The sequence below is a fragment of the Stegastes partitus genome, unplaced genomic scaffold (assembly GCF_000690725.1).
Source record: "Stegastes partitus isolate 25-593 unplaced genomic scaffold, Stegastes_partitus-1.0.2 Scaffold1867, whole genome shotgun sequence".
NCBI classification, from domain to species: Eukaryota; Metazoa; Chordata; class Actinopteri; family Pomacentridae; genus Stegastes; species Stegastes partitus.
The window spans coordinates 77,325-98,860 of record NW_007579598.1 but is presented as its reverse complement, the minus strand read 5'-3'; the positions used below and the strand labels follow the sequence as shown (position 1 = coordinate 98,860).

Here is a 21,536-nt window from a genome sequence, read left to right as displayed (position 1 = left end):
GACCATTTTGTGATTGATTTCCTGAGGTTTGCATCCAAAGAGTTCATGATTCTACCAATAAATAGAAAAAAAAGTGCAGCTTTTGATTCCACCGCCTTCATGCTTTACCGCAACATCAGTGGAGTCTGGTTGGAATTCTTGCTCTACAAAAAACATCAACCTCCAAAACCATGGAGGTAGAATTTGGATTCATTAAATGAACACAGCTGCAGTCTCTGTGTGCACGTTCTTTAGACCATATCGCACCTCCCCAGCACCAGTAAGAATCTACTTTGAATGGACTAAGATGCACCTATTGTGAATGATGTGATTATCAACGCTTTGGCTCCTGTTGTCTGTACATCATACCTGGTTCTACTCACCATCATGTGGTCCAATCTTTGCTGGTTCTGGGTTCTGCCAGTGCACTTTCACTTCTCCAAATAGTTTTTAAAGTCACCGTACTTTACCCGTATGTGTGTGTTTCCTATTCCAGAAGCCCCTTAAACACTTTTGTTACCCAAACCCTGACCTGTGAGCGTGAGTCTTACCAGAAAGGTGGCGATGGCAGTGCCGATGATGAAGCCGGCGATGACATCTGACCAGTGGTTTCGGTATTCGGCCACACGGTTCAGACCAGTGAGGAAGGCGAGACACATGAGCCCCAGAGACAGCACCGGCTTGGCCAGACGAGTGCCTTTGGCTTGCACTGTGCACGTCACGTACATCTGCCAGGAAAGACAAGCATGAAGGTTAGATCAGCTGATTTTTGTTCATGTAAAGTAACTGGTCCTATTTCACCTGAACACCCTGTTCCCCCCAAACTGAAACAAGCCCAGATGGTCAATCATCCACCTCCATGTTTGACTGTAGGGGCAGTCAGGTAGAAAAACCTTTAGTGGTACCAGGCATTAAAATGAACAGAAACTGAAGAAAACAAGGAGGTCTGATCACTTTTTCCACACTATCGTCAGGATAAGAACCGATCCAAACTCATGACAACTGCTCACCATCAACAAGGTGCTTCTTCTACAGCTAAGTCCTAAGCTCACTGTGGGTTAACATCCATCCATCATCTCTACACCTTCATCCTCACTAGGGTCATGGGGGGCGGAGTCTATCCCAGCTGACTCAGGGTGAAGGCAGGTTCACCTGGACAGGTAACCAGTCTATCACAGGGCTACACTTAGAGACAGACAACCAAGCACACTCACATTCACACCTACGGACAATTTACAATCACCAATTAACCTCAGCATGTTTCTGGACTGTGGGAGGAAGCCGGAGAACCCGGAGAGAACCCACGCTGCACGGGGAGAACATGGAGACTCCACGCAGGAAGATCCCGGGCTGAGAATCAAACCTGGCCTGGGGTTCTTCTAGCTGTGAGGGTTCATGCTAACCACTGTGTCATGGTGCCGCCACCAGTTTCAGAGTCAGTAATGATTATTTTTATATTTCCAACTGATGACATGTTGAGGCTAAAATGAAAAATGACAACATCGGATGTTTGCTCAAATACATTAAACAACTAAACTGATGCTTTTTAAATAATTCTGTAAATGCAACAGACATAATGTTGTTTTTGTTGTTTTACGAGTTAAATGACCAGATATTGATATTTAAGTTTAACATTTTGTGGAACAAAGGATTGACTTTTGTGTTGTAATGAAACATGATTTTTTTTTGTCTTATCCGTTTGAGTAAATTAAAAAGGTTTCCCTCATAGAAGCTGACGGGTAAATGACAGCGAAACATAAAACAGTGTGTTTTGTGATGGAAACTTGACTCTGCACACGCTGCATATCAAACAGATGTTTACAAGGTAAGAAGCTTAAAAACGTTGAGCGTGGAGCAATGCTGATGGGATGATGCTGAAAATTTACATAAACTCAGTTTGACTTTTAAAAATATTCCAAAGTTTCCTTCCTGTGTTCCTAATGTTTTATTAAAAACGGCGGCTAAATGCTAGCAGACAGCTGTGACTGCGTGTAAATATGAGCTGATATGTTCAGGCTCTCCCCGGGGCGGCTTGCTATTTTCTTCGCCGTGTTCAGAGATGTGCTGGCAGATCTGTCACTGAAAGTACAGAACGGGAAAAAAAAACACGAGGGCGAGAAAAAAATAAATAAAACATGGAGCAGGAGGCAGATGGAGAGTAATAGATAAAAAACAGGTGAAAAGAAGGAAGAGAGCAGCGGCAGATGATGATGCCCAGAGGGAGAGACACAGCGAATCAGCGAGGTGACAAACAGTGGAGGGAGTAGAGAGAGGAGAGAGAAAAGATATAAATCTGCTGGTTTACCTAAAATCAGTCTATGCCAATAAAATCATTTATTATGGACATATGACCAATGTAATGGTTTAACACTTGGTTCATGTTAAGAAAGACAATCTCAGTGACAGATGGTGTTTTAGAAGCCTAAAGCTGTCACTAAGAATGCAAACCTGACCTTCAGTGTCAAACGTCCTGAGCTTCTTAAACCAGCGGACATGCAACGGACAACAACCCAGGAACTACCGATTCAACTCAAGATTATTTACTACACAGCACAGAGAAAGTGCAAATACAGACGGCATGGTCTGTGGACAATGAAATGGAAACCCAGGGTCATTTACACGGTGGTGGGATGGATGCGGGGGCAGGAGGGCGATGGTCCAGGGGCTGTTCCTGAGCCTGGTGGTGTGGGCTCAGTGGTACACGACCACCTCTGAAACCTCATCGCTCACCCCTGTGGCCTTCCCAGATCTGAAGTGCAATTGTTCCATCCATCCATCATCTCTACACTTAATCCTCACTCGGGTCGTGGGGTCGGGGAGAACATGGAGACTCCACGCAGAAAGACCCCGGGTGTCCTCACTGGGACGTGAACCGGCGACCTTCTGGCTGTGAGGCGACGGTGCTAACCACCGAGACACCTGCAGCCTGGGTAATTGGTCAAGTTCATAAAAACTCGTGTCCAGTTTCATTCAATGCAATGGTAAATGGACTGCACTTATATGGGGCTTTTACCCAAAGCGCTTTACAGTGTGTTTCTCATTCACACACCAACGGCCACAGAGCTCCATGCAAGGTGCTGCCTGTATCTTGCCCAAGCACACTTCGGCTGTGGAAGGGATGGAACCGGCAACCTTGCGATCAGAGGACAACCCGCTCCACCACCTGAGCCACAGCCGCCGTAGACAACTGTACTGTCTGAGTACAAGTGAACGCAGCGTTAGATTAGACAACAACAAGACACAACCCGTTCTCGTTTCTCAGTTTTACGTCAGACTTCTTCTCGTGTCCTTGACTCCTGTCCTCGTGTCTGAGTCCCTCCCACCAGAGATGTGAGTGGAGGAGACCGAGCAGAGACTTCCTCTGATGCTGTGGTTTTAACGTGACTTCAAATAAACATTGTGCAGCTGTTTTATAGTTTCCTGCTGTATTTTATCATCTCTGTCAGGTGAACAAAACTGTATTCATGATAAATTACAGCATAAAGCTGCTTATGATTCAACTCTCACTGCAGCAGAACGTGACAGGATGTACAGAGGTCTCACATTTAGATTGTATTTATACACACACTTGCCTTAAAGTATAAAAGAGGGTAAACGACTGCCAGTTTGTCCAGGATCGGCGGTCCCTCACCCGACAGGAGAACACTAGAGCAGTTTCCAATGAACATACATTCAAAGAAAAAAGTGTTCTGGACACTTGGCTGCAGAAACCCGACATGTGGTCCAGACCAAAGGCAGACCTTCAGCGTCCCGTGGTTTTGGACTGCTCTGACTGTAGTCGTTGTCAGATATTGTTCACATGAGTGTAGGACTAGAGACGGAAGTCCACAGCTGGCTCGATCTAGTCACTAATGTAGGAAACGAGGGAGAACGAGAGTAAAGAGGAGAGAGAGAGCCCGGAGCATCCTCCTCCCAACAATCTGGGTCTCAGATGCTGCTGTAAATAATACATCAGAAGGTCTGCTGACTAAGTTCAACACATGATTATTAATCATTACAACAGTGTAATTAGATCAGTCTGTCATTATTAAGTCATGTCTGATTAAGATTTATTATACACGTGGCCACTACGCTCAGTGTTGACTTGTTCAGAGTCAAACCAGTAACGTGCATCACGGACAAATCAGAGGCCTGGAATATCTTATTCTCTATCATTCTATTATTATAACTATTAAAAACACATCCGTACTGCTTCCCTTCATTACCGTGAACATGCAGACTGCGTTTATTCTGACTTGTACCAAACACTCACCTGTAAAATCAAACTATGTTGGTCAGGCTGGTTGTGCATCAGTTGGGACGAGTGTTGGACTGAGAGCTGCAGACGGTGGAACCAGGACATTAAACAAACTATGAACAGTGTTGAATGCATATTTCTGACCCATAATATTTCTATAAGATCTATAATAACGATACAAAGGAACCAAAACAGTCTGAATTACTTATCATATACATTTATTATTTATATTATACTATATTATATTTTAATTATTATATATTATTTATAATGATCTATGTATTTATTTAATTTATATTTCTCATGTATTCACAGTGTTTTTACCCCAACAGTGCAGTATATTTATTCTACCGTGTGGCTGTTACCGTGATCATTCCTGACTGTATATGCTTCCTACTGGCTCCTTCTGTAAATATATTTAGATATTCTTATTTGTCTTTTTTTATTCTTGTCTTTTAATTTCGCTGTGCTTCGTGTATCATGACAATAAAAGCATCCCGTTTCTATTCTAAAATGCCTGATTGTTTTTTCTGTCACTGAGACGAGCCTTTTGATGATTCCTTCACAGAAAATTAAGAACTATAGTCGTCAGTGGGAACTCGAGATGATATACGTGGAAACGAAGCTCTCAGCCTCACCAACACGACTCTCATTCAAATTCAGTAAACGATCAACCGACGGTGTGGAAGCACGTTCAGCGCTCACGCTGTGCTGCTGCTATCCCGTATTAACATGCGTGGCCTTGTTTTAGTGCAACTATACGGCCCGTGGAGGAGAAAGCAGGAGACAGAATCAGACGTATATAGACCAAAGCGCGTCTATGTTTAGCTCTGATCCGTTGTGTTGAGGCAGCCTCTCAGGGCCTAATTGTATTTTTCATTAGCGTGCGCCGTCTTCTCCGAGGCCAGATCAAATGTTTCTGTTTCTCTCTCTCTGCAATTAATTTATTCTTCATCTCCGTTGATTATACAAGAATTAAAAATGTCGTGTTTTTCCCACTTTCAGTGTAAAACGGCTGCTGCGGCGCGGCGGCGGCGTTCTGCACGACTAAATGAAGAAACCGTTGGTAGCTGTGAGGTGATCGACACAGCCGCTGTAATGATCCGCGGTGTCCTGGTACGTGGCATTTAGTCTCTGTTCTGCTCGACAGACGACCAGAACACCACAGAGGTTGGATTTCTGTGATGGGACGCAGACGCTCAAGTATCACAGTGACTCAAAGTCTAGCCTTTCTCATTTTTGCTGTATTTGATTACCGACGTCCTTCATATCACTCATCACGTCTGTCTCATCTGTCCTATAATTAAACATGCGGACCTCCAGGCGGTACCTGGCCTCGTTGCCCTGGTTACCTGATGTTTCGGACCGAGGCAGGAGGGTTGGGACGGTTTTAGAGAGCAGCTCAGATGTGCTTTCACCAAATAAACGAACCGAAACGCTGTGAAATGTAAAAGTGCTGAGCTGTTAACGTGCACGTTCTCTCTCTGCCGGCGGTACCGAACCCGGCCTCGGATCTGTCAGGACCACACGTTCACCAACCTGCACGACGCTCCGCAGGAAAACACCCGCTCACCTGCACACAGTTAGAGGCCAGTTACATACAAGAGATAAAAGAGAACAAAGGTGTATTCCACTTTTGTCAACAAATAAAATGATATAAAGATAATGTAACAGCATCCTTTCTGGTACCACCACCAACATCCTCAGCAGCTCCTCTGAGCGGCTGTGGCTCAGGTGGTAGAGCGGTTGTCCTCGTAAAGTTGGCGGTTCGATCCCCGCCCCCTCCACAGTCGAAGTGTCCTTGGGCAAGACACTGACAGTTGCTCCCAATGGCAGGCTAGCACCTTATATGGCAGCTCTGTCGCCATTGGTGTATGAATGTGTGTGAACGGGTGAATGAGAAACACTGTAAAGCGCTTTGAGTGCCGCAAAGGTAGAAAGGCGCTATATAAGTGCAGCCCATTTACCATTTATATCTTATTTTTTCCATTCTTCATCCCTTTAGTCGTGTAAATACCCCCCACTGCCCCCCACAGTCTTTTAACAAGCCTACAAGAGCTGCTATCTCAAATTTCGTTGTGCCTTCTTGTCCAATGACAATAAAGAGATTCTGATTCTGATTCTGTCCTTCACCGGGTCGAGGTGGTTTCTCCCTGTGAGTCATTGTCACTCGTATGGGCTGTCACATACAATCAATCTTATAAAGAGATGCACAGAACAACCTGCTGGTTGACCTCTGTTACACACACACACACACACACACACACACACACACACACACACACACACACACACCCACACACATATTTCACGTTTCTCAGCTGAACTTCCTGTGACCTGAGACCCATCAGGTCGGTGTGATTCGTCCTAACAGCCTTTGTGAGCGGCTCGTAGCTGGATGAACGTCCTTCCTATGCTTCCTATTTAATGTCAGACACTAGCAGCTGTCGGCATGCTCACTGCATCAGAGGCTTGTCAGCTAAACCCAGAGTTCATTTGTGAGATTCAACTGGAGTTTACGAAGCAGAGCAGCTCGTCCTCTGCTCGATGCTCTTTCAGGCATCAGTCTCTTTGTTTAGCTGATCAAACAGAGGCATGGCTGCTGTGTTCGCTCATCACGCTGATCTGAAATGAAATGTCAAAGAGACGTTTAACTCTCGGCTCTTCACTCAGTCAGTTAGCCAGATATAAACATTTGGTTTAAAATGGTACTAAATCTAAATCTAGATTCACATCTACATGATATATTTAAACAATGTGTTATCAGTCAGAAACAGCTCCTCTCCCTCCTCCCTCCTCAGGTGAACAGGTGAGTGAGGCAGGTGATCTACAGCCCTGATGTTAGCATCGTGAGGTCAGTCTGACATTAGCTGAAGAAACAGAACATACTGAGACTGAATCCACACAAGAACTGTGACAAACTCTCCAAGAACGTTGAAGAAACATCGCTGTGCAGGTGCATCACGGCGACCTGGTGATCATCTCTTCTCTTCATGCAGTGATGTCACGGCTTCAACTCTCGAAGCCAAACTTTAAAAAGAAAATGCAAAAAGATGCCGCAGCACAGCGCCGCCCACACTGTACCAGTAAAAATAGCACGGCAACAAAAACCAGGAAGTGAGGACTAAACGGTAGCCGGCGGCGGTCACAGCTGGACAGAACTCAGTCAATAGACGGTGCTGGTCCATAAAAGCTGCTACAGGAGGTGATACATCACAGCCCAGTCACACCAGCAATAACACTCTCACTCCTACAGGTTCACTTATCTCCAATCAATCTTGTGTTTCTTCCACAACAGAAAATGTAAATTAAATCAAGTCTCATTATTATTTTACATACAAGCTGTATTCTTAAGGAAAAACACATCCTGCTCCACCGGCTTGGTTCTGTGTGTGTCCAACTGAACCGAGGACAGTAGGTCCGATGATTAGGACAGCTCTGCAGTACGTTTAATATTCACAGTTTTCCTTTACTGCAGGACACTGGGTTGGATAACCATGTTTAGACTGGACCTGTTTCAAACCAAATTGTGTTTTGGTTCTTTTGCAACTACACAGAAAGAGAGAATGTTTTCAGAACCAACGAGCCACAAAGATAAAGTAATAGTGCGTTATATATGTTATATAGGCAGGGTGTTTGTTTTTGTACCAGATGTGGCGCACGACAACTAAATGGTGTAAACTTTGCTTTATGATCATTTAAAATCAGGGACGTCACTCAGATGTTTAAATCAAGTCTTCTGAGAGACCTTTATGAGGAATATCCATCCATCATCTCTACACCTTCATCCTCACCAGGGTCATGGGGGGCTGGAGTCTATCCCAGCTGACTCAGGGTGAAGGCAGGTTCACCTGGACAGGTAACCAGTCTATCACAGGGCTGCACAGAAAAACAAACAGAGGGAAGCACCCACGTGGAGAACATGCAACCTTCACACAGAAAGATCCCAGGAGTCCTCACTGGGCCGTGAACCGGGATCTTCTCGCTGTGAGGCGACGGTGAATGAATCAATACAGGTGACACTGTTGACACCTGACATGCAGATGCTCCATTTTGATGAATGTTTTGGGTCTATCAGGCTTACAGCTGTGAGAAACGGCCTCTGGATCATCTGTGTTGCTTCAGAATGTACACTAGCTGCTGTTCTGCTCCTTGGTACGTCACACAGATGATTCATATTGGCTCATGGTTGCAGCTAAAACATCAGAACCTTACAGTGTAAATTCAGGCCAACAGAATAAATTGTGCTTGTCAGTGTCGGTGACATTAGCATCTGAATGGGGTAATTACAGCCTCATTCTGATAAAACCTCTGGCTCATGCTGGAAAGCTGTGCTTGGTCCTGGCATCGCTGTAATGACCAAGACAATGAGAGTCTGAAGATGGGTAATCATCATCTCCTCAGAGCCACAGGATTGTGTGTGTGTGTGTGTGTGTGTGTGTGTGTCTGTGTGTGCACAACGCCTGTATGTTGTGAACGCAGAGCTGCACACGCTCAGTGGCCTTTGCTAAATGACCTAGATAACTGAGGCAATGCGCCCTGCAGGGAGGGAGTCACTGATTCTGCATTCATCGCTCATGGGCACTCGGGCAGATGTTCGCTCTCTGACACAAAGAATTCAACAAAACCAGACCATGAGCAGGAAACTGAGCTTTTTTGGAAATGTTTGATTTGGGTTTTGGGCGTACAGCAGTAACCTCCAGCCAATAAACTGCCCTTTGTGGACTGTTGGCCAAAAAGGGTGATTGATCTGAACTGTTAAGAATCTCCGTTTCCTTCAGCTCTTCGTCCTGCATCCTTACAAACCACGGCCGGCTCCGATGTCCTGGACAATACGGTCCTTTTCAAAGCTGCTCAGATCTTTGTATCTGCCCATTTCTTCATCATAACACTCAACACATCGACTACGGCAACCAGAGATGCACAGATCATCACCATTAGTCACTACATGTGTGCTTGGCTCAACAATAGATCTCTGTACGATATCTATATATAACATAGATAGTAGTACTTTATTTTCTCTGTAGCCACACTGATGATGTAAACAGCTTTTCTCGTGCCTTCATATCTGGTCCCACTTCTGTGCCAGAATCCTTTTGCAGCTTTAATAAGTTCACATCACCTCCAGGACGTGTCGTGGTTAAAATGTTTTCCATCCATAAAACACATAAAACTGATTACAACCCTATCAGATACTGGCAGCTGAAATTAAAGTTAAAACTGGACCTTAATGGAGCTGGGATCCCCGTCTTTCCTCTGCCTGTAGTCGGTGAGTCAACAGGTACAATATTAAACTGATCTTGCAGCTCTCCTGGATGTGATTTGCATAAATAAAACACTCACATCCCTCTCGTGTCTAAATACAGCCGCAACCTGGAGGCAATCAACTTAGTTCAGCATTCAGACGGAAAACAAGACTAAACGGCTAGCCTACTTCTGTCATTACACAGACAGACATCTAATATATTATATAGAGGAGCTGCACGGTGGATCAGTGGTTAGCACCGCTACCTGGTGTCCAGGTGTCCCTGCCTTCACCCTGAGTCAGCTGGGCCCAGGTCAGCTTCAGCCCAGCAGTGTATAGATGATGGATGATGGTTATATAGAAAATCCATTTCTTAAAGATCAGCAGCTGGGTGCAGTGATTTCAACAAACCTCAAACTCCTCCCTGCCTCCACGCCATCAGAATCACCAGAAGGTCAGAAACAAGCCATCAGAGTTAAAGCTCCAAGTGAGTGTTGAGTCAGTTTGACTACTTTCAAGTAATGTCACGGTGTCAGCAGATGTTACTGATAAAAACAATGGATAAAGCTATGAACATAAGATTCAAGTTGTGTTGAAATTTAATTATTATTCAGTAAAACTGTGAGAACACACTTCCTAATTTATATTTACACTTCTTATCTTACTTTATTTTGGTGTTTCTGAACAATATCTGGCAAAAGAAATGTCCTTCTGGATTTAAAAAGTTTCATCTTAACTTATTTAAACTTTACAAATCATTGACAGTTTTTTAGGTACAACACAAACAGCAGCCTGAGCAGAGTGACTCACGGCCAGGTAGAGCGCTGCATAGACGCTGAGTGCAGCTTCCTTGGAGGGAAACGTCTTGCGGGCCCGCAGGATGTCATCCTGGTTTCCTGTGCAGGCCTCCTGGTGGCTGATGTAGCGCAGGGCCTGCTGGCAGCCTAGTGCAGTGTAGTTTGGCTTGCAGACCGTCAGAAAGTAGGGGGCCAGGTTCCCTGTCACCACCTGCCCCGCATTGACAAAGATGTCGACGGTGAAGAGGCCAAAGGTGTAGACTCCTGGGGAGAAACGAGAGGATGTTAGGAGGGGATGACACATGAGGCAGACAGAGCTATCATTAGCATCACACCACCTCCAGGCGCTGCAAGAACTTGGTGGACGGTGGTGTGAGAGTTTCCAGGAGCATCCACCTTTCTGTTACCACGATGACGTCAACAAGCGTTCTAAACCAACAACACTTTGCACTTAGTGGACGTGACTCTGGTTCAGTCAGCACATAGATGAAGGAACGTTGGAGGTTTGAGGGCAGAACAAAATGATGCTCTGCGTCACTGTTGTCTTCTTGAGTTTAACCAATCAACATGAAGACCAGAGCGGGGTTTCATACCCCCAAGTAGGACCCTGACAGAGGTTCTACAGGAGTGGACCATGCAGTTAGAACAAAGGCTTGGGCCACGATAAAACAGCCTGCGAGTTCCTGGAGAGGAAAAAGGCTTATTGGTGGCATCTAGAGTAAGAAAGTGGATCTAACTAGAAGTAACGAGCTGTGTGGGCTGAAGCTGTTGATAAATCTGGTCACAGATCTACACAAGTTGATCGATCTAATTTCAGCTCATCACTAAGATCCAGTAGCTTCCAGACAGCCACGGGTCATACTGTAGAACCCCAAGTGTAGGATGGAGGGAAGACCCCTTCGCTGAGTGATGATGGCACACATATTACTGCAACCAGAGTGTCTAGAAGCTCACGTTTATTGTCACAGAGGAAAGATCACCAGTCCATCACAGGGCCACACATAGAGAAGCAGATGAAACGAACTCATAACTAGTGAGGATATTACCAAAGCATCTCCTGGCAGTTTTACTGCAGAAACAGACGATGACTGAGTTATCCATCAAGCAGCTGCAACAGATGATAAGAGACAAAAGATGAAAAGTCTGAAGACTGTCTTTTCTAATCCCAATAGTCTGACAACAGAGCGAGCATCACAGTGACTTGTAGGTCCACAGTGCTGCTACGTTGGTGACTGCAGCTGGCAGGTAGGAGGCTAACAGGACACTCACAGAACCTCATTTGAAGACAAATTCAGGTCGGCCTGCAAGTTCTTCTTGATGTTCTCTAAAGTCTCTGCTATGCCTGGAGTCCCCATGAGCCAAGGTCTGGATGAAATTCCAAAAACACTACGGCCCTGCAGCTTATTCTGCCAGTTCATATTATCAAGAAAATAAAAAATGAAAAAGCCAGACTGGTCAGTGAATCACCTTGAATGGGCAAGGGCTTCCATAGCTGCCTTTGCTTCTTTTAATGTGGTCGTTTAATACTGTTGAAGTCAGAAACAAAGACCGAAATGCATTCACATAGCAGACAGGTAGGTGGAAGGATCAAAAAGTAGAATTAATGAGAATGTCAATGTTGAACAAAGCAGATGGAAAAAGACAAAACTGAAACGGGTGGAGGATGAATTTCAACAGAAACGCTCCCGTAGTGTTCTAACAACACACTAGTTATTATAACAATAATGAACAACTAATGAGCCTTCCAGCATCAAGCCCTCCTCGTATCTGGACCTCCGTCTGGACAATCCGACAGCCTTGCTATCCGACATAGAAGAAGGTTTTACATTTAGTGTCGGATTATCGAGTCACGACTGTTTTCAGTGTGAACGATTCCTCTCTAAAACCAGACAAACGACTGCTGCTGTTCACACGATGTGACGCTGCATAAGGTGGACCAGTAACACACTTCCCCTCCTGCTCACCTGTAACCAAACACACACCTACACACACTCACGGTAATGCTGTCCATTCATGCTGCTCCTCGCCAAACCAGGCTTTACATCTCAGTGATTGAAGGGATTTAACAGAAATAATTGCTTCCTCCGACAAGAGCCCGGCCCTCTGTCACACTAAATTACCAAACAGGCGCTTAGTCAGACAACTGTCTCTCACACACACACACACACACACTATAAACACACACACAGATATCCAGGATGCACGCTTTGCTGGGGCAACAATAACAGCTTTCCCAATCAGCGTCGAGTGTTTGTGCTACTACAGAGTAATTCAGCCCCGGCTCTGATGTGCATTTAGATGAAAGCTATTAATGAAAACGGCCAGTCAGACGTCGTAGCTGTTGAGCAAGACACATCTTTCTTCCTCTTTCCCAAGAGTCTCATTTTCCATCAGCTGCAGAGACGAGCAGCGTGAGGCTCCAGATGCTGACAGAACCGTTTCTTAACAAGCATCAGATAGATTTTGTCCAGCAGTGACTCAGTCGCCGAGCTCCCCCCACACACATCTCCGCTCTGACGCTGTCCCACGTTCCCTGACACGAATGTGGAAACGTGGGCGCTGTGTGCTTCGTGGATGACTTACGGATGACTAACAGCCCCCTGCGCCTCTCCATCCCGCCCGGCTTTGGGGACGCAGGGAGGGTCGACCGAAATTGCTTATTAGGGCGTGAGTCTAATTCAGTTTGCCTGCCTTTGCTGTGTAGTCGCTGCGTCGCCGTGCAGGTTTTTGTTCCAAGGCGTGACGGGATCCTCGCATCTCGAGGTGTAAACAGAGTTGAAGCAATGCACCTCTTCTCTGACTTAGTGCCAGCGTCTCCACAATGCTGCAGCGTGATGCCAGTCGCTCTCAAAGTTATCGCCGTTTCCCAGACAGCCCCGGTGCTCGTACACAAGACTTCACCAACACGGAGCACAGGTAGAATCCCAAGAAGCAGGCAGAGTGTTGAATACAAAGACATGAAGAGCTTTTATGCTGTTATCAACCGCTCTAACACACTGAAACTTTGGGAGAAATGGAAAGTAAAAGCAAAAAAAAAACTCATCTCCACAGATGCTGTAGAGGAAAACGTTGGCTCAGATGGATTATAAAATGCAGAATTATTGCATAATGTAAGAGTGCGTTGGGTCGGTGAGATGATGAAGTGAGATTACAGTAATAAGAGTCTCATTAGAAGCTCGTTTTGATGCGCAGTCAAGGAGAGTTCCAGGAACGGCCTGGGAAATCATTGAAGGGGAAAGTCGATTGTGAAAATCTATGTAGCTGGAATTTAAAGAAGTCAGGGACTGAAACGTGAACAACAAAGCAGTGGAGGTAACTGGACTTATTCAGAACCACGCACATTTATTAAACTGAGCTGAAGGGAGGAAGAGACCACACCTGAGAACAGGCAGCAATCTGGCTAATTTGAAACTTGCCATTAAGGATGATTGATGAATGTGTTGATCGGCCTGTTGCTGTGGATGGACAGAGTGGAGGCTTCTCTCTTCCTCGGCTCACAGATGAACTAAAGAACTCGAGATGGTCCTCACAAAGATCTCAAACGGGACTCAAAGTGGTGCTTTCAGGTCCAGTCTTTAAATGGACTTTTATCGTTAACTCAGCAGTGGATCTGGAGGCTGACGTCCAGGCGTCCCAGTTACACTTTTAAGGTCGTTTTTGGTGGATTATATCATTTCCAAGCACATTGTACCACATCATTCACAGGCCTGTTGTCCTGGTAACGAGATTAAACACAGACGTAAACTCAGAGCACCGTGCAGCTGGTCATAGAGGTTACTGGCATCAAGGTCTGGTGGTTAGTTTGTGGAGTTACTTAGATGAGTTTAAGTGTTTATCAAGATTTTAACTCCCACTTCCTGCAGGTCAGAGGCTGGTCAGGGTGTTCCTGGTGTCCATGTGGTCCTCTGTAGTCCTTACTGGGGATGTGAGCCAGTTACTGAGTCACATCTTAAAGTGACGCAAAGGTTTTAGTTTCACTGGTGATGAATTGTGCCTCTTCTGAAAAGTGGGTGAGAATGAATAGCAGCAGCAGCAGCAGAGGACAAAAACAGCTTCTAGCAGCCTTCAGTTTGTACATTTAGTCCCAGAAACACTGAGCTCCTGTTAGATCTGGTCTCAGACGAATAGCCGTCCATCGGTTTGTACGCCTCCACCACGTCAATGCTTCGGATAGCGGCGGGTCGGAGAGAGTGGCGGCCTCTGGAATATGGACTCATGCTCTCTTTAGACCCCTCCACACGATTCCTCCTCACCGAAACACTGAGAAATAAACTGTCAGCTTAAAAAAAAAAGTCAGATCAAGAAAAATTATGTGACGGGAGGGAGGTCGTAGTCGAGCAGAATAAAAGGCTCAGTGGAATCAGACTGTGCTGCACTCAGTAGCCACAAACACTTCAGCATCAGCAGAGGTCTTACTGACGGAGTGTGACGTCGCTGCTGTGGTCCAGTCACTCATCTAAATCATGCAGCTCTGCATGGCTGTGGCATGGAGATGACGTGTCCTTGGGCAAGAATACGAGGACATGGAGTTGCTCCTTGCATGGCAGCTCTGTGGCCATCGGTGGTGAACGGGTGAATGAGAAACGAGGAGCTCTGAGCACCACGAAGGTAGAGAGGTGCTATAGAAGTGCAGACCCTTTACCATTTAACATTTGCATGTCCCAAAATCTACCAAACTTCGAGGAGTCTACGATAACTTACCACAGCTAGTGGCTTTTATTAACTCAATATCTATTCTTCAGCTTTCTGTCTTATTTGACAGAAGACACGTTACTTCCTGAACTGACCGTTGGCATTGGGTGTAAACCGTGAGCTACTTAGACGTCCACTATGATGAATGGCACAAGCTTAAGAAACCCTGATTAGAGCGGTGCTACTGTTTAAATGTTTAACTTCTTAGAGAGGATTTTCTGGTGTCTATAGAAGCTGTTGCTGATCAGATTTTTACAAATAACAGTGATGCACCTTTTGTACAACATTGCGGCGCTATGTGATCCCAGAAGGCCACTTTCACATATTTTTAAACATTAGTCTTTACATAATGTCCCTTACAGAGCGGGCTGCGCACAAACCTCCTAAATCTAAAGTTCAACAAGCAAAGCCTTAAAACGCATGAAGGTAAAAACACACAGCAGAAGATGAGTGTGTGAGAGCGCCACGACCCTCGGCTGTGTTCTAAATTTAATCTTTCCCAAACAGCACGGCCCTGTGAGTCATTATGTAAAGCAACGGCAGGCTGGAGTTAAAGGGGCGGCTGTGGAGCTGTAAGATGGCTGGGCTCACGTGATGCCGCTCTGATGCAGGAGCGCTCCACAGCAGCAGTGTAGACGCTGGCAACGAGCACGTGTAGGCACATGTACTGATGTGCCAGGATGGAAACGCTCGGGCTCACAGGCTGAAACACAAACGCACAGCACAGACACGCACAGGAAGCGTGTCACGTATGAACACTGGCAACGTTCTGACAACAGCAGAGGAGCCAGAAAAACAACAGAAACCACGCAAGTGTGCTGAAAGAATCCATCCTGTGTCGCCACGATGCAGCGTTCTGGGTCAAAGAGTAGCAGCTCCTCACCGATGCTGATCCTTTTCTTTACCTCAGAAAATGTACTTAAAAAATGAAAATACATCTATATTGTACGAACACAAATTGCAGGAACATGACGTGGCATCCTGTAGCTACGGGAAAGAGTTTCCAGATGTTTTGTCGAACATTTTTTTTTGTCTGTTGATCAGACATAGCTGCCACAGATCCTAATCATGGTGACAATGATAGCACAAAATGGCGAAGATGAGCTGATGTTGAGAAGGCCGAGCCATTCGTCCAGCACTTTAGGGTTGGGGTTAGGGTTGCAAGCAAATGCTAAGTGATCAGACTGCAGGATGGTCGATCTTCTAGCGTTCCTACAGCGTGAGCAGCATGTTGGCAGCAGCAGCAGTGGTGGTGCTCACAATCAAACACAGCGTTTAGGTCACCAGAAACACACCATCACTCTCGTTGAAATGTGTCCCCAGAAAACAACACATGCATTTTTGCAAAGGTGTAAATCAGGCTAATCAAACATTACCTGTTTCCTTTGTGGATGCAGCAGAGAAGTACACCGAACACTAGAGTGGTAGAGTCCACAAACTGGTGTCACCCAAGTGACACTGGACAAGGTATCTGGACACTGATGTCATCACGACACTGGAGTTTTAAGTAGGGATGCACGATATATCGGCGACCACATCGGTATCGGCTGATATTAGTGTTTTTTCCCATATTGGTCTGATGAACAAATTTAGCAGATGTGAAAAACCAATGATTGTCCAACATCAGCGCCTTCGTCTCTACGTTTGATATCGCTGCTGTTTCACAGATGTTTCTACTGAAATGATCCTGGACTTAAATATATTAAAATATGTTTAAATGTGTTTTACTGTTGTTACGTAATAAAGAAGACCATGTGGTCTAATCTGGGCGTCTTTGGAATAGTTTTCTCACGGTGCTTACATACAGTCTTTTTTCAGTGTCAACAAAAATCGAATATCGACATCTGTAATATCGGTTATTGGCGATATCAGAAATCTTAATATCGGATATCGGTATCGGCCAGACATTTTAATATCGTGCATCACTAGTTTTAAACACACAAAAACGTCGGTGAGGATTCTGGGTGATTGTCATTCTCAGTTTCAAGGCAAACTATCGTCCAACATCTTCCTCACACTGGAATATAGAGAAAGGCAGCTGTACTGATCAGGGAACTGGGTTGGACTGCACCATCAGAACATCGTCCCTGGAGCTTCCTGCTTGTCTGGAGAACGTCAGGTCTGGCCAGAAGTCATTAATCACCACAGATGTCTTTGTCGTGGTCCCCCATTGCCAGCTTAACCCACGATGGTTTCTGCTTGCCAACATGGAACTGCCCAACGTCCATCTGATCAAACAGTGGTGCAGCCAGGTGCACAGAGTCAGAAAGCACACAGTAAGATAGCTTAAAGAAGATCCAACGATCAAGTAATCTAAGGCTCAGTAACACGTTCATAGTTCAGAGTCAGAAAAGGCCTCAAACGAACCACGAGCTCATGAGAAGCGTGTTTTCAGCTTGAGATGGATGCTGATGTGATGTGCGAGACACAGCTGTTCATTTTTCCATCTGGCATCCCATCTGTTTGGACGGGACGCGTCATCCTCGCTGTGATTTTGTCACTCCACCACTACATAATGCATCCTTCTTTAGAAACAAGCATCAGCCACAGAAGCTGTGAGGACGGTTTCTGTTGTCGCTGTCTTCTGTTTTCACTGCAGTTTAAATGTGTGAGGGAGCGGCCGTGTGCTGCTCGATTATAACAAGCACAGAAGTGCTAACGTTGCTGAATTAACACCGCTGAGGCTGATGATGGGAATGCCGTCACTGTACAGGTATTGTGCTGGTTAGTATTAAAGAAATCATGAATATGACTTGATGGCAGGAGGGGATCAAACGCTGCCGACACATTTTCTACTGAGTTGAGTGGTCTGTCTCAGCTTTAACAGCCCTGAAGAAACAAACAACAGCATTGACTTTGTCTGGATGCAGTCACATCGCAGCATTGCTCCGTCTAACCGCCGCCGTACGAGCAGAGCTGCAGCTCCAGCGTTGCCTTGCCAGCAGGTGCAGCCTGAGCCCTGCTGGGCGAGCCACTTACTGTGTTCCTGCACGATTCCTTCAGCTCTTAACACTCTAATGGGCTCTGATCCCCTCACACACAATCCAAATATCAGTCACAGATAAGTCACATCAACTCGAGAAGCCTTTAGCTCCAAGGCTGTGTGAGAGGCAGGCGAGCAGCAGCAATCAGACTGACAGAGGAGCTTCACAGCGCGGGGAGGCCCAATCACAGAGTTTCCGCCGGATTTATTCATCTGTGCCTGCTCGCTGTGCCAACAAGTCTGCCAGAAGTAGTTATCAATAGCCATGGATTAAATGCAGTGTAATACACACTGAGCATAATGGGATTTAGAGATTATGTATGTTAAATAGTGCATTGTAACTTCAGATAACTCCTGCTGGTGCTAATGCTGCTGGAAAGAGACACTGACAGCCCACCGTTCACCCATCAGGTAGAGCTGCTGAAGACAGGCCAGCGCTGCACCTCCTAGTGAGCCATGAGTGTTTAGCTAAAGAGCAGAGGTTCTGAACCCTCTCAAACACATCACGCCATCCAAACTGTCTCATCTGAATTAGCTCCACACATGAAAAGGTCTGAGGTGTTGGTTTTTAGGGTTTACATCTGCAAAAATATGAACGTATGAGACATATTCCCCATATTAAACCATGTCTGATAGAGTGGTGCCTACACAGTCCAACCACCTCATCAGGATGCAGGCGTTCACTGTCCAACCACGGCTGCATGACGTCCTCTAGCTCTAAAATCACCACCAAGGAAAGTGTCTGTCGTACATTTTTATAGTTTTGTCCATTATCTCTGTCAGTTATAACAGAACATGCCAGGCTGCCATCCCTACAGAACCTTAACAGGCCAAGAAACACAGGTAGAGAGGAAATAAACAAAACCAGTGTTTATCTGTACGATCTAAACCACTCCAGCATCTAATCATGAATGTGTGGAGAAATGTGACTGTGCTGCTCTTTTTTCACTATTCAGTGATAGAATTTAAATTTCCTTCATCCTCCATCACATTCCCAAACCAGAGACGTGACGTCATCATCATCATGTAGAAAGTTCTGTGTCTGCCCCGGGGTCCTGCCTACAGAACCTCTGAAGAGGGTCAATCAGGGAGGAGAGAAAAATGTGATGCCTCACCCAGAGCCATTCTAATCCAGCCTTACTGGTCACAGTATGGTCAGTGGTGAACACATCTACTAGACCACCTGCCATAAATACTTTAGGAATCTTTCAAAAACTTGTTTAAAACTAAAAATGCTGTTGTTGTTTATTTGGCAAATAACAAACTGCAAAACAACACAACCAAATAGTCTTTTTTCCCACATAACAACCAGAAACCTTCATGTCTCCTACGGCCTCCTTGGCAGCAGCTGCTTCTTGCTGCCTGTGTTTGATGAACTTTTCAACCAGACAGTTTCTAGATGTTCCCACAGACTTGCTTTAGATGAAACTTTTGTGTGATCAATCTTTGACTTGTCCAGTCCATCAGTTCCAGAACTCCAGATTGCTTCCTCTTGGTCAAACCGTCTCTGCTCACCTTTGCACTCTGCTGGGCTCGTTGTCTATGAACCTGTGACCAATCAGGTCCAGTCAGAAGAGATTCCATGATGATCTAAGGTGTTGTGGTAGACGTTCCTGTTCATGATACCGTCGACTTTCACTAATTTGCCCACAAATAGACCCCATCCCATGATGGAACCTGGAAAATTATATCTCAAGCTTCATCTGACTTAGTGCTGTTAGTTGTTTATTCTTTTTCACATTTAATTCTCAGTGTTGAACCGGCTCCTCTCTTTTAGCATAAAACGAGAACAATCAAACATGTTTCTTTAAAGGTTCTGTGTGCAACCTTTCAGAAGCATGACATATTGTTGGAGCACCTCAGATCAAAACAAATCCACATTTTGGCCACGATTAGAGAATGAGAAGCAGAACAGAGCTTCAGAAACGCTGTGAGACTTGGAAAGAACAGAGCTGAACATCACTGAGGTATGTTAGATAAATCAAATGATTTATTTTTAAATTCTTGGGATTTTTAGTGCACTTTCGCTCTTTTAATGCAGTTAGGTGGTGACTCTCGCTCTATTTACAAGCGTGGGGAGAGCCGGCAGTTTAACTGGAAAGTCTCCCGTGCACTAACACTGACGTGCACATGTGGCCAGACCAGAAAAGCTCGGATCACATCATACATGCTACATCTTTAAACAGAAGACAGTGCTGCTATATTAATGCTACATTCATGTTCAACATCTTGCATGCAGCACTTTGGATGAATGTTTCCTGGAGCAGGGCTGGTGGGATCCTCGCTGCAGCTCTCTGTCGGCCGAGGAAGCGCTGAGGTACAAAGAAGCTCAGCAGCTGAAACCTGAAACCGGTCTGAGTCAATTAACACGAAGACACGAGCTTCATTCTGATACCGCGCTGTACCGGTGTATAATACATGATGACTAATTCCAACCAGTCTCTAATGATAAAAGGCATTTAGCCCTCATTGAGAGGCCTGTTAGCGTTAATGCCAGGGTGAATCTCCTGCAGGATGTGTTAATGTGAGGGTAAAGCCGGGTCACCAAGTGGATTCCCCCTCTGGGATGTAGGTAATAATCCTCTTCTGCAGCTTTATCTCGAGCTCTCACTGAAGGAGGAGAGAAGGCCAGAGCTGTGCTGCAGAGTGTGTGTTCGACAGACCGAGACTGTGTGTGAGTGTTTCATCAGAAGGAGGATTGTTCTGCATGCAGCTCCACCGTATCGCACACCACTGACTGCAGGTACATCCACTAATAACCAACCAGAAGTGATAATACAGTGGCTTCATGGTCTCAGTGACCAATAAGCTAATTCCACATTTGCATTTCAGTTGCAGCTGAAGGTTCCAGAGAAATGCTAACAGTGCTATTATATCTAAGTCTTCTGGAACCTAAACGAGGTCTTCTCTGAATGCCCATCAGCTTACTCAGAGTCAAGCTTGTGCTCCAAGTTAATGAGGGTTTTGGGCGAGACACAACGTATACCACAGAAACGTGGCTGGTGTATTTCAGGGAAACACAGACAAACTTTACACCTGCAGCCTGTGTTCACCCACGCTCACAGAAAAATGTTCAATGTTCGAATGTTGAATTCATCTGTGCACCTAAAAGCATGTAGCAGAGTTAAAACACGCATTTGCAGAGATCACTATCCAGACCGGTGCCGCTGACTCACCGAGGAAGCGGAAGGTCCGGCGCACCAGTGGGTTGAGGTAACAGCAGTCTCCGGTGGCCAGCGTCTTCTCTGACCGGTCGAACTCTTTGGATGTGTACTGGACCAGGAACAGAACAGTCTCCGTGATTGTGATCTGGTTGAGACAAAAAGAGAGGAGAGAGTGTGAGAGAGCGTGGATTTGTGTTGGCAGCACCATGTTCTCACTCTGTCACACGGCTCAGAGCTCCATCTGTGCACACACAGCTGTAAAACACACAGAAGCATACGGCAGAGAGGTGTGTGTGTGTGTGTGTGTGTGTGTGTGTGTGTGTGTGCATAAGCTGAGGACCGTCTGTTTTTTTTGTTGTTTGTTTGGCAAGTCATTCAGTCATGAAATAACTTATGCAAATAATAATAATAATAATAATAATAATAATAATAATTGCAT

At 45.4% G+C, this 21,536-nt stretch overlaps 1 protein-coding gene across 1 annotated transcript in view; it reads right to left on the bottom strand.

Annotated features, from left to right (window-relative positions):
• Window positions 1–21,536, bottom strand: part of LOC103372960 (lipid phosphate phosphatase-related protein type 5-like) — a 53,927-nt gene that overhangs the window by 8,875 nt on the left and 23,516 nt on the right. The window contains exons 3-5 of the mRNA XM_008302741.1: window positions 21,110–21,242; window positions 10,272–10,522; window positions 531–707 (exon numbers count right to left, since the gene is read on the bottom strand). Coding sequence (XP_008300963.1) covers window positions 531–707; window positions 10,272–10,522; window positions 21,110–21,242 — 561 coding nt within the window. The remainder of the gene's footprint in view (window positions 1–530; window positions 708–10,271; window positions 10,523–21,109; window positions 21,243–21,536) is intronic.